The sequence below is a fragment of the Cyclopterus lumpus genome, chromosome 4 (genome assembly GCF_009769545.1).
Source record: "Cyclopterus lumpus isolate fCycLum1 chromosome 4, fCycLum1.pri, whole genome shotgun sequence".
NCBI classification, from domain to species: Eukaryota; Metazoa; Chordata; class Actinopteri; order Perciformes; family Cyclopteridae; genus Cyclopterus; species Cyclopterus lumpus.
The window spans coordinates 13,404,973-13,424,435 of record NC_046969.1 but is presented as its reverse complement, the minus strand read 5'-3'; the positions used below and the strand labels follow the sequence as shown (position 1 = coordinate 13,424,435).

General features: G+C 39.8%; 1 protein-coding gene across 2 annotated transcripts in view; it reads right to left on the bottom strand.

Moving 5' to 3' along the window:
* The window catches only part of dennd1b (DENN/MADD domain containing 1B), a 102,203-nt gene that overhangs the window by 16,675 nt on the left and 66,065 nt on the right, over positions 1–19,463 (bottom strand). For both annotated transcript variants that reach the window (XM_034530194.1, XM_034530193.1), the window contains 4 exons: positions 11,987–12,112; positions 7,767–7,868; positions 1,763–1,853; positions 484–524 (listed from right to left, as the gene is read on the bottom strand). In XM_034530194.1, coding sequence (XP_034386085.1) covers positions 484–524; positions 1,763–1,853; positions 7,767–7,868; positions 11,987–12,112 — 360 coding nt within the window. The remainder of the gene's footprint in view (positions 1–483; positions 525–1,762; positions 1,854–7,766; positions 7,869–11,986; positions 12,113–19,463) is intronic.

The following is a 19,463-nucleotide window of genomic DNA, read 5'->3' as shown; positions in this document are numbered from 1 at the left end:
GGTAGAGATAAGGGAAGAAAAGAAGAGGGGAAAAGAGACAGGCGATGAAGAAGGAGGGAGAGATCTATGTTCTTGGGTCGGTTCAGCGGAGTAACGCCTGTGTTTGCTGCCAGATCAACATGTCATGTCGGAGGACGTCTTGTCACGTAAAATTACTTCTGTCTCCCCCTGTCTGTCTGTGTCTGTCTGTCTGTCTCACCCTGTCTGTCTCCCCCCCTGTCTGTCTGTCTGTCTCCCCCCTGTCTGTCTGTCTGTCTCCCTCCTGTCTGTACTGTCCTGCTGCACGCGCCGCTTCACACACCAAACTGCACTGTACATTCAGGCAGCCCCTTCATTCCAAAGGCAACGCCAGGACTTCAAACACTGAGTCGTGTCAATCACACTTTCAATTATATATAACTGGGGAATGAAATGAGTGAAACATTTTAAAAAAGCCATAGATAAAAGCATATAGATACGATATGCAGAACATTCTGTGAATACCTTCACAGTGTGCATCCATTGCTGGTAAGACCTTGAATTACCTGGAGGGATGTATAAAACACAGAGAACATGAATTAATCATTTTGCACTAGAGAGCATTGTATTAACATTGCAAAGCAAAGGTAACTATGTATATTACACTGTGACACAGTCTCATAGATACACACACTCACACATTACTGAGCATTTAAACTATTGTATGCGGAAAACAAACAGCCACAGTAACAGCATCAGGTAATGTGGTTGTTTAACATTGTTGAATATACCTACACTTAGTGCTATATATGGCTTTAGGATCTTCTGTCCCTTTCATTATACAATCAATAATAAATATGGTTGAATTAGTGTTAGCAAGTGGATGTAAAGGACTTGAATGGAGGAGATGCTTTAAAGGAGATTGCTCTCTGGTGTCCGGGACTCTAAGATGTTTAGGGAACAGAATTCAAAAGCCCAATAATATGAATGATATTTAGCTGCAACATCTGGATGTCATGTCTTTGTTCTTGTCATGTAAATAAGACGCAAACCTGAAGTGATGTGATCAACATGAAATCATTTGTGTGAACGCTCCTCTGGGATCTCAAACTGCTGATGTCTCGTGTTCAGTCTCCACATGTAACAATGCTCAATCCTGCCAAACCATTACTAATTCTTTCATCAATCTTCTTTTGTCATATTCAATCAGTTTAACAAGTAACCTTTGTATCAGTTCCAATTATTATTATTTTTTTACAACATCAAGATGCATGATGCATTTTTTTTAACTAACCAATTTGCCACGAGAGGCTTTTTACAATTTTTTTTACCAGTCACTTGCAGCCCTTTTGTTATTTTTTTAAAAATCTATAACAATTACATTATGTTCTTCCAAAGACAGTACAGTTAATTATTGCTTAAGTATTTGAGATCAAAGGTGTGAGATATTTAACAACAGCCTTCAAACGTGGCTCCAATAATAAGAAGTTCAGGAACAGAAATGTAATAACATGTATACTTGGACACTATATAACTACCATCTATTTAATTGGTGTATCAATGTTTTAGAAGACTTTTTGTACTTTCAATTGTTTTAGAGTTTTGAGAGCAAGATACATTTTATTTGGGGAGTGAAAGGCTCTTAATGCCTTTGCTTTTAATTTTATTAACTTTAAAGATTTCTCCTTATTTTGTTCACTGCTTTTACTGTGCATCTTACTATATAGCACAATAACTACAGCCATGAAATATGGCAAATAAATAATAATGTGGCTAATTGATGGACAGGTCTAGCACTACTCACTTCCACAGAAGCCCCCCTCTGTGATCTCCTCTTCAAACACGTCGGAGAAGCCGCGGCCTGCGTTCAATTTGGCCAGCCGTCCGTCGATGAACTACAACCATAAATTACAACGTGCTTATTAAGGAAGGGAGGGGGCGGTGGTGGTGGACACACTTAAACAGATACAAAACACATACACACAGATTCAAACACTCCGGCCGCAGTGGGGTGTTATTAATCCTACCCGACATAAACGACATCCCAAGATTAGGTGGGTTGCAGGTAATAAGGATTTGGTAATGTGGAGCAGGTGAGGGATTAGGGCAGCAGACTCCATGCTGCACACTGTCTGAGACATGAGGAAGTTTCATTTCCTCCCTTTGTAACATGGAGCGCATAAAACTCCATCTCATAAATATTGACCGAACAGTCAAGACAGCTACACATTTCATGAGCACAGACAAACTCACGTAAATATGTTATCCAAATCACACACATACCTCAACATTTGTGATTAAAACAATACAAAATTAACAGCATTCTTTAGACATTAAAGCATGAGCAATATCTAGTTTTATAGGCCATGACCAAATAAAACCAGGGATTAAAGGGGAAGGAAAAAGTCTTAAAAAAAAGAAAATGGTGTCAATAAATGGTTTAAAACACATTTCTTATCATTTTGGCCAATATAAGAGCTATGGAGCCTCCTCCGTGCAGTTTACAGGCTCAGTTGACTGTCATCGTTTTTGCAGAAAAAAAAAAAATCTAACTGTATATCATCTTTCTAAATACTGAACATGAAAAAAATCTTTAAAACAATAATGTGAATGTAGATCACTCAGTCACACATATGGTGCACTGTTTTCTATTAGCTAAATCGAACCACATTGACCCCCAAGTTGCTGGTAGTTTCCTGTCCCATCACTTATAATATCAGTAAATCACTGGGTGAAAATAATACTTTCCAGTGAAATCCTTGGGATAATATTGGCAAGTTTCTGCTGTAAAAAAAACAAAACAAAAACATGCAGCTGCAGCGCTTATTTTATTTTCAAGATGTGGGGCCAAGATCTGCAGAAGTCATTTCTGTGCGTATATTTATTTTCCTAAATCTTTGTGTTCAACCTTAAACTATAATCTATCTTTCAGTTTTTCTGTGTAAAGGTGGGAGGGAAAACAATCAGTTATGGCGTCATATAAAAATAATTAGTATACATATAAAGCATTTGGATTTAAAACAAAAATGTATTTTGACTGATTGCGTTAAATAAAAATCAACACCTCCTAACTTTCAAGCACTAATTTGGGACACGATTCTTTGTAATACTTAAAAGCAACATATTGTCAGATAACTTCTAAACTGGACCACTCCTACTCCCACCTCTGCGACTGTGTCCAAAGAGTAACAATAGAGTAGGTTGTTTTAGGGCGCGTGTCCTCAGGGACAGCCTGCTAACTAGCGACCGACATGGCCGCCCGCTCCTCTGGTCAGAAGAGCCGGAGACTCATCATTAGATCATTTTAATGAGAGGTGAGACTGCAGGTTTCAACCACTGCTCCGCTGCTTGGCTGGCCCAATTAGTGCAGATAATCAACCCAAATCATCACCTCGCCAAAGTCTCCACTTATCTCCCCCCTCGTCTCCCTCCACACACCCCAACCAGATTACCTGCCTCACTGTGGGCCCTAATTGGACATTACTCAACAATGGCAGACTGTGATCACCACACACTCTTACACAGACACACAAACCAACACTTAAAAAAACAACAACCCTTGTTCATGCTCTCGCGCACATACACAAACACAAGAACACAATGGCTCATTTTCTTTGTTTTGAGAGAAAAAAGAAGAAAAAACTCTCAAAGAATTCAAACAAAAAGTTGGAGACCTTTAAATACATTTTCTTTCACGCTTTGTCAATACTTGTTAATCTAATGTCATAAAAACAAATGTACTGTAAATAGTTTTTGACTTTTCCAAAACAAAATCAACCCAATCTACATGTCGTTGCCTTCCTAAAATAATGGCCTACGTCATTTTTTTCCCAGAAAACTGAAAATAAAAGGGCCTAATAAGTCTGAGAAGTCACACGTCGGCCATTGTACTACTCGCATGATCTGTCCACCAGAGGATGTAGGCAATTTTACCAGAGGTGGCCAGCAATCATGAGGAGATGATTTAAGCAACAAAATCGTTTTTGTCAAAAAAAGACTATTTTAGGAAGGTGATGATGTGTAAATAAAAGCAAACTTCTCCATATCTCCACTTCTACAGGTCACCTTGTTTCCTGGAGCTGTTGTAGTAGCAGACAGGAGACCGTGAGAGTTATTCCATCTGGCTACCAGCACATTGACGCACTCAGGGGTCGGTCACAGTGGTCTAGATTTATTTAAACTCTGAAATTGTGGAGCCAGGAGTTGGGATTAGGACTCTACAGGGGTTTATGAACTGAAATATACACAGAGAGCCCGAAGGACATGTCATTTTTGAAACCTGGAATTAAAGCCCATAAACTGTGGATATTAAGGGGTAGAGTGGAAATCATGTCACTCATAGGTTTCTGAAAGGAGGTTTTGAAGGTTGGATACTAAAGCATGGAAATCTACATTTGAAGGAGGCCTGGAGAGCAAGTAGCAACCATTATCCGAGGCTGCGACGACCAAACAAAAATACAAAACAAAAATAGAATTGTGATTTTCTTTTATATTGCAAATGTGATTGTTTTGTTTTTTTCATTTTCATTTTCATTTTCATTGAAAAACATGATCATGGTGTGATTTGTGTGGGGATCTGTACCAAACTGTATTTTGACACATTTTGACTTTAACAGATATCGCACCATTTTGTGATTTCAATAAAAAAATGTAATTAAATGCGCAGCCGTAGCGGGGAAGTATGACAACAAAACAGGGAGCAAAATATACAGGTTTTTTTTAGGCCATGATATCTCTCTTCAAACTTGTCAGACACACAAGCAGACTGCAAACAAACTATGAAGACCCCAATCAGTTGTAGAACAATAGATTAGTATTTTAGGAATGTAGTCAGAACTATCTGAAATGAATTCTTTACAGTGAGAGTGTTTGGAGCCAGCAGCGAGCAGCCATTAGCACTGGTGCATTTTAAAGCCCTTGCTTGGACATGGAGGAGGCAGCTTTTATCCATTACTCCTATTGGTTATAATAAAATGTAGTTTTCCAGCTTACTTTGACTGCTGTGATATGGAGTGGGTGGAGCAACTACATGATCAGATTTTACATCTGATCATGTCGTTTTGCAAGGACACACCTTTTCCCTTTTCGATAAATGTCTCGGCATTCACACACACAGAGAATGACTGATGATTATGGATTGATGGGACGCACATTGTCTACAAAGGCTCCTGGCAGTAACTTATCAGACTGCAAGTCTCCCTGCAGACTCAATAAAACTGTGTACGGCTTAGTTTTGTCAATAAGAGGAAGAGACTTCATTTTATCAGTCTAAGCTAGCACAATACACACACATGAATGTGTGCGCTTGTGAGTGTGTAGGAGCTGAGAATGCTTGATAGGAAGCAGGTTAACGTCGACAGGCTTTCCCCCGCATTCTTTTGGAAGACTTCTCCCACTGAACTCTGAACAGAGATGGACTGGTGGACACAGCACACAGGAAACAGCAACAGAAGTGTGTTAGAAGGTGAAACTGTGACATTTTAAGAGGTGTGTACGTGTGCATATAGATTTTAGGGTTGGCTTAGTGTCTATATGTCTTTGAGGCAAAAGATAAAAGGACTGTTGTTTCTGCTTTTCGTCCTCGAAGCACACAACTTAAATGCATTTGACATTTTCATGGTACTTCATAAGCAGGTGTTATTAACCAACATGTTACAATAGTACATTTAAATATAGCTATTGAAAGTAAGTGATGCCCCTAATGACATATGACAGCACACAATAGTCTCTCTGTCTACGAGGCCATTCAGCTCAAAAAGTATTACTAATGTTTCACTGAATTTGCATAAAAACCTTCATGTTGTTCCATCTATAAAACTGGAATTACTTGTGTAGTAAAATAACTGCTTTACAAGGAATGAAAACAAAATCACCTGTAGAAAAGCAATTTCCTGCTGAAATGGTAACACCTCAAACTCAGGTAACACCTTGACATTATGCGCGTGTGCTTCCCCGTGTGTGTAATGTGTGTTGTGGTCGACCAATTCCTATAATATGGTTTGAGTTTGGCTCAAGTTTGACCCATTATTGTTGGCTTATAGGCGACAGTGACAAATCCCACACTTTAAAGGCCATTATGTGCAAGTGATTAGAAGATATATATATATAATTAAGTATATAATGTGTTAGACATGTTGTTTCAGTCTAGTCCAGCAATAATCACGTTTGTTTGATAACTGAGGAATAAACCAGAAAGTATTAACTTCAAACAAGATAATAAACTACACTTTAAAAAAAGTTAAATGTTCCTCCTTGCTCCTTTTGTAATATCATTTTGGGATTGTAATCTATATAGCTGACAATGTATAGCAGCCAAAGTGTATTAACCTATTTGTGTGTTTTTAATTAGATTGCATAAGACAGCATATACTGACAATGAGGACAATATATTGGAATTTAGGTGCAAAATAACACGTTGGTATGAAAAGAATCAATAACAAAACAAGGAGCAGAAGAAAGGGAAAAACAATTAGTTTTTCGCAGTCCATGAGTGTGTACTTATGTATATACAAATGATTGTGTGCATGTGTGTGGCCACGCAAGTTGTGCATTGTTTGCGTGTTTGAGAGCGGATGTGGGTCATGGCCAGAGCAGAGCTCGGGCGGACCGCTGGCCTCTCTCACTTTAGTCGAAAGAGGAGTGGAGGAGATAAGCTCCCCCCATCCACCGCGCTAGAGAGGAGGAGGAGGAGGAGATAAGGGCCCGTTTCCCAATGCTACCGCTCAGGCAGGAGTCAGCCCGGGAGGATGCTTTGAACTGCTGCTCGCTATCTGCTCTGCCTGGGAAAATTATAGATGGGGCAGAATGTCCAGAGAAACAAAAGGCTGATTGAGGACCGCTGTGCGGGAACTCTCGGGGTGAATCACACTACTATCACGGGTCAGAGAGCACAAAAAAAAAATTCAAGGGTTGAAAGGACATTTTCTTCGGAGCCAGAGGTGTCTCTGCACTCTAAGTTTAGTATTGCTCAAGGGATTCGGGGTATACATGAGTGATTTTAAGGGAAACCCATGGAACCCTCACATGAATAAAGGATACCTGCTCACACGCTCACAAACACACACATACACTGTACATAAATACAAACATGAACACAGTGGAGTTGAAGATTATGTATTTACTTGTAGTGGATTTTACATTTTCTAAGGACTAAGTTTTTTGGGCAGTATTTTACAGGCATGTGCATACATGTGAAAGACAGAATACAATCTTGATCTGGTTTTGACCAGTAAAATACATATAACAGGCCTGACTTATCGTAGTTTTGTTTGTACACCATGAAAAATATAGCAAACAGAGAGACATTAAGAAATAACATCAGTGTTTTGAGAGATAACCACAGTAAACAGTTTCAAGGGGTCAATAACCGTCTATAATCCCAGGCCTCTCTCTTCTCCTTACTCTGTCAACTCAACTATCAAGATACTAAATGATAACTTTGCCCAGTTGACAGTTTGCAGAGCAAGTTGTGCTGGCAGACAACTGGAAGAAAGAATACTTATACCCTTTTAAATAAAAGATCTGCTCAAAAAAGAAACAGCTCAACAATAAACACCGATGGGAGAGGACAGAATAACCTTCCATATGAGCACTCAGTCATCTTTTTATATTTGTGCTTGTCAATGTACCCATTATATATAGTATGTTATACAATTATGATCTAAGGAGGATTAAAGGTACTGTATTGATGCATAACATTAATTATGATGTCTGTAATGTAAATATTTTCTATGGTCAGATAGATTTTACTTGTCAGACAGACAGACAGACCAGTTATGCAGAATCTCAAAAACAGATGTGGTTTGTACCTGTTTGAAGAGCTGCAGGTTGACGGCCATTGAAAGGAAGTTCCTCATGGTGCTCGATCGATGGTTCACAAAGCTCTCCTCACAGAAAGTGATTGGCTCCCCCTGAGGAGTTTGCAGCAATATTATTAGCAAAAAGAATTACGATCGTAATCCAAAAATAATACTTATTCATTTGTGGCTCACTGTTCTTTGTACCAATCTGTGTATCGCCATGTTTACTTGAGCCACAGGAAATGAAGGCAGATGTGTGTGGTGCCTTGAAAGGCTGGCGCTCTAAACTACACAATGTTGTTGACAATATGATTTCCAGGACAAAGAAGATCACATCATTTGTATTGTCATTATGCATTGTAAAAGGTTTTCCAAAACCAAGGACTATTTCAACTGATTTCTTCATTAGTGAATTAACTGGGTCTAAAAAAAAAATTTTTTAAAAAAGAGAAAAAAAGTCAAAACAAGAGACAGAAAGGAAAGAGGAAGGATCAAGAAAGATAAGAAGAAAAAAAAACAGTCCCTTTTAAACAGGTCCCCTGGACCAGAAGACTGGGTCCCGATAAACTCTCCAGTAGTCCACATGAACACATCATCACATTATTACTATTTCTTACATCATGCTGTTGGCCTGTGAGCTATAGACATTGAGGATGACAACAGAACCACTGCAGGCCAATCACACGCAGCCCTACAGTCATTTCCAATTCATGTTTTTTCCTAATTAACATAATTCTCACATATTTCAATGATGCTCTAAATTCTTCTAGTGTAAAACAATGTGCTTTGTCTGTTCTAGGCTACAAGCACAGTGTGGCACATAAAAACAACTTAACAACACCGGAGACTAACTATATTTTTGAGGATGGGCGGATGATACCAGTGGCCCAAATTACATCACAGGAATACTGCTCCACTTACATCACTAAAAGTTTGTAAGGCTTATTCTCTCATAAAGCCGAGTTGAAAGTAGCTTGTTGTAGTTTAATCAGCTTGCAGTTTCCATCTGGCTGCTACAGCCTCCGACCATACTACAGCAAACAAAACTGAATAGCATGCCGAGACTAACAACTAATTGCTACTGAAAAAACTTCCAAAGTCAACTTTAAGACTGGGTCTGTGTACACATCCCTATCCAACCAAATCCTTTGTACACACAGGCCACCAAAGGAAAGGAGAGCCATATTAAGTTGATCTATTTTAAGAGGTCACCATGGTTGTCTAGGATAAGAAAGATGATGACAACGTCCAGTTAAAGTGTAAAGAAAAATGTCTTCACTGTATGTAGCCAGCCAATATAGTTGATTTAGTGAGACACAGTTAATTTAGAGAAACAGCATGAGGCTTGGCCGGTATTGAAAAGAGAGGGCCAAAACACTGACATCTGGTACCTTCATAGTATGAACCAGGCTTGTGCTGAATGGGGATCGGATCTACCTCGACAAGTGAAGTGGTTTATTCTTCACTGACCAGGTGATTTTAACTTACTAACTTTTAAAGATGTTATGAAAAATAATTGAAAGAATCTGTGCAATTATAGATGTTTCTGGTGGAGCGTCGTGTACGCGTGATGAGCACCGTTAATCAGCACAAGTGAGGAGTGATTTTTAAATCCTTTATTAGATCTGTGAAGACAGCTACACGTTTATCTATGTTGGACACCAACCTATTAAATGTATGCACCTTATATATATATATATATATATATATATATTTATTAAGCATTAAGGCAGCCGTTACATAGAAACAATTCTACAAAATAAGAAATCCTGCAGCAGATGTGTTCAAAGTGCCAAAACAAGTGGGCAGTTCTTGTGGATGAATGTTCAGATCTGTGGGGAACTGAAGCTTTCAGGAAATCAATTAAAATAATACAAATAATTTAACGCTGCTATATCTATGTGCTTCCGTGTTTATTGTAGCAAATGTGTATCCATTTGTATTGGATTGTCAAGTCTGTATTGTTTTTCAAAGAGATTATGTTGAAATATTATGTTAATTGCTATCTAAATATAGTTTCAAGTGGATTTAATAATTAGTGTATTGGTATTCATTGATATTTCATTTGAATGACCAGAAACAGCTTCTTTAAATATTCTTTATATATACACACATGATCACCGTAGTTCACGCTTTTAGGGGTTTTACTCTGTTTCATGTGTCAATTTAATGTAAAACACCTTGTTTCTGCATTTCCATGTTATATTGAATCGGTTTTTTTTTTGTTGAATATTTGGACGAGTGTGTTATGTGTGGGTTTTTTCTGTCTGAATAAACCAAAGCAGTCTGTTTTTTCATACCGCTGTTTTGAAATGTGTATTTGAATGTACACCACTTGTTTAAATCTTTCAACTAGATGTTTCAAAAAGATCATTCTCCAAAAATATATTGCACTTTGATGTAGACCTGCATGTTCTTGTGCAGGACTCCTGCTGTATGTGGACACATTATACAGATCTTCTATACATGCAAATAGGCTTTGTGTAAGATGTTGTGTCTAAAACAGTGTTGACTTTTAAACATGTGATAGCACCCCGACTTCTCCTCCTCAGAGTGGTCACGTCTGGTTGGATGACATTAACTGGCTACATGCCTATTTGAGCACAATTCTAGTACCGAACACCCACCCACCTGACTTGGCTTCATCAATGGTGGTGAAAACTAATTTGAACTGCTGTTTCAGGTTCTTTTAGCCCGACATGTGTGTGCTGCTCTGAGTAGGCGAGAAGCACCTGGGAGAGAATCAACGTGAGCTGAAATTGATGACCTAAGAAATGGTGTTCTAATCAGCTGATTGCTTTTCCAGTATTGTTTCATTTACAACTCAGCAAGACTCCAACCAAACATCCACACCCCTCCTTCTGTCGAGGCATATGGGCCTGTGAACCACAGCGCTCGGCTCAGCTTCGTCTGCGAAGATCGTTTCCTCGCTCAGAACAATCACGAGCAGAGTGCTACGCCACAAATATCAGAACGCAGGGAGCATCATCGGCATCTTCATGCGAGCAGATGTGCAGTTTGTGCATGTTTATGTGTGTGCATGTATGTTAACGACACGCATTTTGAGCCTGAGTGAACTGAGAAATGGCTGCATGTTGTGCTCGCACATACACTAACACGCATATAACACAGAGTCTCAGTGCTTGTGTCAGAGGGGAGGCAGTTTGTTCATATACTGTATGTATACAGAGAAAAGAGAGACAGCATCAATAATGTAGCATCTTGACTCCGGGAGTCCACAAAGTCCAATTAATGTCAAAGCCAAAGGAACAAAGGCTTCGCTATTTGACAAACAGGACATGCTGTAGTTTGCTCTGCTCTGACTCAGACTTGATAAGCAAAAAAGATCCAGAAAAGAAATGTTAGGGGGTCTTAGTAAAGAAGAGTAAAACACAGAAGGTGGCTAAAAGGGATCTTCAAAGGGAAAGTCCTGACTCTTTTCAGCTCCTCTGACATTTCACTGCCTCAGACAGGCCCACCGTAGCTCTGCGCTTCAACTGAAAAACACACCTTTTACCTTCAGTCAAAACTGACCCAGTCCAACCAGACTTCAGTGGAATTTGACTCAACTCACTCAAACTGAGATTGCTACTGCTACACAGTCTGATGAGCAAATATATTATATTCTTGTCCGGGAATATTCAATTATGCTAATTATCCATAATCTATGGTCTTTATACTTAATAGTTTATCACTAAATGTTCTTGATTTTGCAATCCAACAGAGCTTAATTATACATAAGTGTGTTTCCTGTCGAGCACAGAGATAAATATGATGAATGGAAATGGTCACTTAAGCCAAATTAGAATAAAATAACATTCATTGTCACTTACCCTGAAATGCAGATAGTGTGGGTTTTTAGGTTTTTAGACGTCTGTCTCTGAATTCTGCTGCCACCTCAGTATAAAAGATGTTAATGGGATTTCATTTGAGGTCCTGTCAGTATTGAGGAGATGTAGTCTAAAAAAAACTGTACCATGTGTAACTCCAAACATGGATTATTAAGACCAAACCTCTCTGTATGGCTAGACAACACTAGTGAAAAGTAAAAAGTGAATAATTTGGGTAATAAGGTTAGCTCAAACACTAGACGCATGCATCACACTGGATTTGATGGTAAACAAGCAAATGTTCCAACATACATGATTTAAGAAAGTAAGACCTGTCTGATTTGACACGGCAATGCTATTCAACAAGGTGACTGTCTACTAATGACTCTGGATCCTTACAGGTTTATATCTGAGGGCATCTCGGTAGGATCCAAACAGAGCGGCCTGCACTCTCAGGAAGGCCCTCGCCACACCACTTCCTGTTGCTGTAGACTGCTTCTTCAGCTTGCTCTTCAGAGAGGACACCTGGCGGGAAACATAAAAGGCAGAGTGTGGGAGAGAAAGAGAGCGACAGAAAGTGAGGGAAAGGGAGAGAGAGGTGGGAGAGTGTGAGGGTGGAAAGGGAGAGATGGAGGGGTAAAAGTTAAATTATCACCTCTGAAATTGGTGGAGGAAACAGCTAGCCCATTCTGGGTGTGAAGTGTCACATTTGCAGGTCATCTCAAAATAGGAAAGAAAAGAAAAGCCTAGCTTATCTGTTGTGCTGCTGGGAGCACCTGCTGCTTTGCAAATTGAGCAGAAGACGGGGGGCGGCGAGAGGGAGGGAACAGAAGAGAGGAAATGGAAACTCGCATCTTTGCTCATCCACTCTCATCCACTCTCACCCTCTCTCTCTCCATGCTGCCACCTCCACATCACCTTCTTACTTTATCGCTTCTCCCTCCATTTCTTACTCGTCTACTCTTTCTTTCCAGTCCTCCCTGTTTTCCCCTCCCCTGTTGGCTCTCCCGAACTCCCTCTAGGAAGGGACTCTTGACATAAAATGTCTTTAATTATTTCCCCCTCTCCTGGCCCTGTCTCCAGGACTCCAGGCGAGAGTGGAGGAGCAGCAGGCCCAAGCTTGTTTTAGGATGACAAAAGATTCACCCTGGCCAGCGGGCCCTGGGGAGTCTTAGTAAGAAGTTGTCAAGAGGCTCTCCTCACCTGCTCAGCAGTGTTTGACTGTGTTGTGGCAGAGCGAGGAGGAGGCAGGGATAGCGAGGGACTGCTGCTCTCTGTGTGGGCTGTGCCAGCGTAGCACAAAAGCACACCGTTTGATTGGGTTGCACAGGAGGTCTAGATTACTGTAATACAGTTTGGGGTGCGCTGTTAGCAGCAGCATCTGCTTGGATCATCGTTTTAAAGGAAAACCTATTCATTTAACATAAAACTGACTCCACAGTCAGAACTGATAAAAGTGTGTGTGAAACAACAAGGATTTTGGTTAACACTCTGCTTATTAGATTTAACACTTGATTGCATATTTCACCAGTCAATTCAATCCCCTCTTTCTCCAGTGCAACATGTTGTGTGCTCTGGTCGTTCTTTGTTTAGAGTGCGTGTCATATATTCATGTGTTAATTGTCAGGCCTGTCCCCCTCTCTGAAGCAGCATAGAACATTTACAACTCATTCTATCCATCGATATTATTAGTCTTAATGGAGCCGTATTTCTGGGCAGGAAGGAAAGAAAGAAGAATAATATTTGAGGTTGTGTCAACCATTAAATGACCCAATTTCTTCTGTAATGTGATACAATTTTGATCAGGTCTACTTCAATCAGAGGTGGCCAAGTATCATGCTGTGGAGCTGCAGCGTTAGAGGAATATCGTGGTCTGGCATCTGCAATTAGCCTATCTGGAAAACTTCAGGGAGGAGAAGCAAAGTGTGAGCACAGCTCATACAGAGGACCGGCGGAAAGAAAAAGAATGAGAGAGAAACCGAGACAGAGAGAGTGGCAGTCTTAAACTGGGACAAAGACAAAACGAACAGCGTGAATTCTTCTCCCCTGGGCTTTCTCACTCTCCACAACGTCCCCGTGCTGCCATTGCAAATGCTCCGAGGCATCAAACAGGAAGTTTATCACGGTTAAATTAACAAGTGTCATCTCCATATTCACTCATTGTGCTAAATGCTTTTATGTTTATGTAAAGCCCTTTTTTGGAATTAATATTTCATGTTAATGTGCGTTTTCACTGTTTTTTTCATCCTCGCAAATCATTAAACTGTCTTTTTTTTCGGGGGGAGAATCAAAGTGAACACAATGTCAGTCTAAGTGGGGGAGGCATACCCCAAAGACTGTCAGAGAAGATGGGATAGCAGCGGAGTTTACTCTGCACACAGAGTTCTGTACAGCAGCTTTGAACCGGTGAGAGCGTTGCAGTGGCAAACACTTTTAATGAGGTGGGGACACAATCACTTGTGTTTTGTTACCCAGAGAAAAATGGGTGATAAAGCTATAAGTTCAAAGTTTCACATGTATTCACGAGTAAGACGAGGCACGGTGATACATATACTCTTCTTTAGTCACGTGTGGTAATTAATTAAATTGTCACATATAACATATATATTAGCAGTGCATGACAAGTACCAGAATATTGTTTTTTTGCCAAAAATAAAAATCTGGCACAGTCTATGGGGCGCTCCTTCACATATGAGGCGCAAAAAAAATAAATGTGAGTTTAGTAATTGGATATTGAATATGGCGCCTATACCACAATCATCAGGTATGCCTGCACGGTAATGGTTCTGTCAAACTAATTAACTTCTACAGTTTGAGTGAAGCTAACGAGATGTGTACAGGCATCAGAGGAAGGCCAGGCTCTACAGGTGATAACCCTATTTGGCAGTGACATTTTTTAGTGTAAAGTCACAGTGGCGGTGATGAGATCAAAGGCAGAGAGTCCCCCATTGGGTCCAATTAGAACTGTAGCATTGTACAGGGAAGGAGCGGCAGGAGTGGGTGGTTGGGGGAGAGGAAGAAGAAGAAGAAAAAAAAAACTGTTGAGTTATGATATTCATAATCTATGCAGAGAGGCCTTTCCAGTACAGGTCTTCTCCCCATAGCTGTGATCTTTTCAATTTACATCAAGGGAAGATGGTCGGGGATGAAAGTGGGGCATCCAAGGCGCACAGCCCACAGAGGGCAGACATGGGGCCTCATTAAGACCCAGTCCAGCCAGCCCCAAACAGGGTTTTGAAATGCGTCACATAAAGAGCATGGGGTCAAAGGTCAGACATAGAACAGATCTCCATTTAACTCTCCAGCTGGAGATGGTAATTAGCAGGTGCAATGATGATCCCTGCCTGACTGTACGAGATGATACCGCTGTAGGTGACACCAGGCATCTGTGTGAGTGTGTGTGTGTGTGTGTGTGTGTGTGTGTGTGTGTGTGTGTGTGAATCCATGCGTGTATACACATGGACACACGCGGGGCCTGGTGACACCTACAGTGGTATCATCAAAAGATAATTTACTTGACAAACAAACTAACTCCTCTCACTGTCTCTGTAAGAAATGAAGTAGCCTACAACTTCTCCTACCTATTCTGAAACTCAACCTGATAAAATGAGCATATTTTTCATCACATCAAGCAGTATTTGCTCATATAATCAGTCAGACCACAAAGCATATGAAACCGTGTCATTGCTGTTATTTATATCTGGACATATTGTGAAATTATACTACTAGGTAACAACACAAAACAACAAAAATAAACATGACAAAAGGTAGGAGCCTAGCTGACAAAATTGTATTTGCTATTGGGTAAAAGGAAAATGAGAGAACTCACAAAACTCTGAATATATATTTAGAATTTTCTGCTAAATTTTAGCTAGAGCGTAAAAAACTCTCCGAAATAACGACCCTGACACTTGTCTGTTGTTAAAAAAATAAAAAAATAAAAAGTTGGGTTTTCTTCTCACAAAAAAAGAATGTTTTGTTTAAGATTCTGTCCAGGGAAAGAAAGCCATGGGGACGCAATTAAAGAACTACAAAGAAAAAAAATAGTTATGAAAATCTCCCACTTTCTTTTGATGTGCTGCAGTCTGAACTGTACACACACACACACACACACACACACACACACACACACACACACACACACACACACACACACACACACACACACACACACACACACACACACACACACACACACACACACACACACAAATCTGAACAAAGACACACAGAGAACTGGCAAATACTCTCACACATGCATGTGCACAATGCGCATGTAGCTTGCAATCTATGAAATTAATTTGTTCAATTCAAAACAAATATTAGCTATTTAATGATTTCTTTTCTTCTTCTTTTTTTTTTTAAATTAACCTCTTTTTTCAGTCTTGCGGTAAATTGCTTAATAATGGGGATATTACTTAAGTTAATGGGGTGGAGGTTACTACAATCTCTCATAACTAACACATAAGATCACTAACTTCTAGTCTTTGATAGAAAATATTCTGAATATTCAATTTGCAAAGTGATTTGATGAAATAAATATGTATAAAACGGAGAAAAAATAAAATACACAAACTATTAAGGCACGTCGTAAGACATCATTCGTTGTTGATCTGCTGTTAAATAGATGCAACACAAAAAGTTATTCAAGCAAAATGAAAAAGAGTGAGAAAAGAAGGGGGAGAACAATCCTGTGTGTCTGTGTGTTTTAATAGGGCTATCTCATTGCCATGAGACTCTCCCCGGTGTGGGGTTACTTTGTCAAGCTGACCTCTTATAGCAGCTGAGCGGCTGAGTTTTGCATACATAATTAACTACAGCTAAATGTCATCTCTCACTTCAATAACTAACGCAGTGGGTGATGCTGCTCTCTTTTTGACTCCTAATCCAGAGTGAACCGCCGGCAGAACGCACATGTGAAAATGAAGTGCAGCTTTTAAACTCCACATGATTAAATGAGGAGGTGTACCACTGCAGAGAGAGAGTGTATGCACAGTTCAGCGGCATCGAAAACAATCATAACCTGTAAAATAATGTCTCAAATGAGCAGATCTCGACATTTGCAGTTGGTGAAGTCGAGACAGCAAAACTACTTTGGATCTTGTTGTGGACGGCAAGACTGGTTCTGGTAAAGTACAGGACAGTATGTAACTGAGGTGGAGCAACAGCATTCCCAGCACTGAGCTAACATCTAGTTAGTGCAGCATGCGAGGGGCTTTACTGTAGGTGGCTCCGCTATACCGGGAACACACTAATGAATTGAAACACACACGGCTGTATCTGAATTGAAAATGGGACAATCTGGTGGACATACCAAAAATATGTGAGTAGCAAAGGTTTACTGCTGAACTAGATCTAAATGTCATTGATGAACATTCCTGGCCGAAACATGTGTAGGTGTCCCTGTGTGTGTGTGTGTCGGTGCATCTGCGTGTGTGAGTGTTTGCCTGCTGTCGGCTGTACTCTGTTGTAGATGATGATGTAGATGTTGTTTTCTGGGAGCATTGGAAACTGAACACCAAATTAAAGCCGCAATGTTTGATTAAGTGTGCCAGGTGATCTCAGGAGAGGCACGCAGACACAACCTCAACCCCCTCATTCATTTGTAAACCTCCAAATGCAGGCTTGAAATACAGGAAGTAGGAGTGTACGCTTTAAATCTCCCCCTTGATTGGGAATACAAATGATCAAATGTATGAAGGCTAGGAATGTATGGGTACACGGTGTCAGCAAAGCAGCGAGAGGCAGAGAGGAGGAGAATAGAAGGAATTAGGCTGTGATGTGAAAGAGAGCATCTGAAAATAAAGATGTAAGCTGCATTGTAGCACCTCACCTTGAATATGTGGCACAGAAAGAATAATACATGAAAAAAAAAATCCCGTCATTGGTTTGAGATCAATTGCCGGGATCAAATAAAAATCGTATTCAGTCACACACTGTTTGTTTTCAGAATTAACAGACTCCTAATTTGCTATTCTTGGATACTTTTAATGACTAGTGCGGTAAACAGCTCCACCAACCAGAAGCCAATTATAACTTTATCAGCACTATCTCTGTGTGGAACTGTGGATCTCTGAAAGAGAAACAAAAATACCTTGATCTTCCAGGGAAAAAAATGTTTTTATTGAATATTTCTTTTCAGTGTGCTTGTCAACACATTGATTTTACTGACACGAGCAGTCTCTCTCAGATTAATATGATTTATTAATGTGTAAAAACTATTGAAACTTTCTATTCAACTTAGGCAATTCTTAAAATATGCAAAATCCAGCTAAAAATACAATGTGTGAAATAAATTTTAACGGGATATAGTTCTCTAATAATATCTCACTATGTATCTAATATAACTAGCATAAAAACAAAATAGCTAAAAAAAGAAAAGCACACTCCAATAAAGTAACAAAAAGTTTCTTGATCTGCATTATTTTTTATACAAAAATACATAAATATACTGATTAAAATAGGAAAAGCTCAGATAAAAAAAATTGTTCAGGTAAAAAAAAAAAAAAAAAAGGGATTCATGTGATTATTTTATTGCCGCAGTCAAAACATGCTGTGTGCATTCAAAAAGACAAATCCAGAACAAAAGATCAATTATTACTCAGAGGATATTTCCAATTAAAAAAATGTCAATTGTTATTCGCAAAAGACTGTTGCATCCTTTTTTGACCCGTTACCAATTACTCTGTTATTCAGATCTTTCCCGTTTCTGCTAAACGGAACCGCTACTGGCATGGTAGCATTTGTAATAGTCAATAAATCTGAAATATTATGTGTGAAGTTGCGGGAAAAGACCATTAAGGGGCGGGCACTAGTGGAGCCGGTGCAGGGGTCCTGTCTGAAAGAGGGCGGCTAATTCAGGACAACTGTGAACTCTGAACCTGCTAAAAGCACGGCCACTGGTCAGCCGAGCCACGTAATAGAGTCCACATGTGCTCACAGCCTGCATCGCCATAATTAAACGGATCTCTAAAGGTTTGCTTAAATCTAAATCAGAGGGCTTTGTTTTCACTTTTAGTTAGACTTGAAAGGCGGACAAAAACTGCCTGTGGCCTTCACCTTTTAATCCATTTCATGCTTTATATATTCATGCAAAGTGATGCTGAGCTTTTTAAAGTGAGAATAATCATTACTTCATTGGTCTCAGGCCTTCAGTTTCACACTGAATAAAGCCTGAGTGTTAAGCAGCCAGTGTTACAGTGAGAATTAGAGAGAAATCAAGAGCTTTTTAATAGCTTCGAAACATCGCACGGCAGCTCAGACCAGGCAGAGAATCGCTCGGCATTAATCAAAATTTCAGGCCTCTTTGACAAAATGAACAATGCCTCAAACATCTACTTGTTTGTAAACACAAACATCAAATGCCATGTGGCATGTCCTCATCACTAACAAGAGACCTGGAATTCCACTCAATTAGTACCTGCTCGCTTCCTTATTAATCTACTAGCCTCGGAAGATGAGAGGAGACAGGGGAAAAAATTAATCGGAATAAAAACAACAACAACAATTTGTTGCAATAAATATATTAATGCCAGTGAGGTTTCCCTTTCGTGTGGTGTAATTTGACATGATATATGGGCTATGTTCTGTCATTAGTCAGGAAAAATGGTGAGTAGGGGATCAAAGCAAAAAGGCTCAGAGTCTGCCACTTAATTTATCACACGGCAAAGACAAAGGCTTTTCTCTCTGCTTCTGTCGCTTTTCAAAAGCCCTGACTCCTTTTTATGACAAACTCAGTTTGCAATTTAATTTGGAAAAGCAAGCAGCCAGGAAGTGAGAATGTAGTAGTCGCTGTAGTCAGACAGACAGACAGGCAAAGAAGCAGGAGAAGAAAACAGTGGGTGCAAGAAGCGTCCAGGCTGGTGGTAAGTACTGT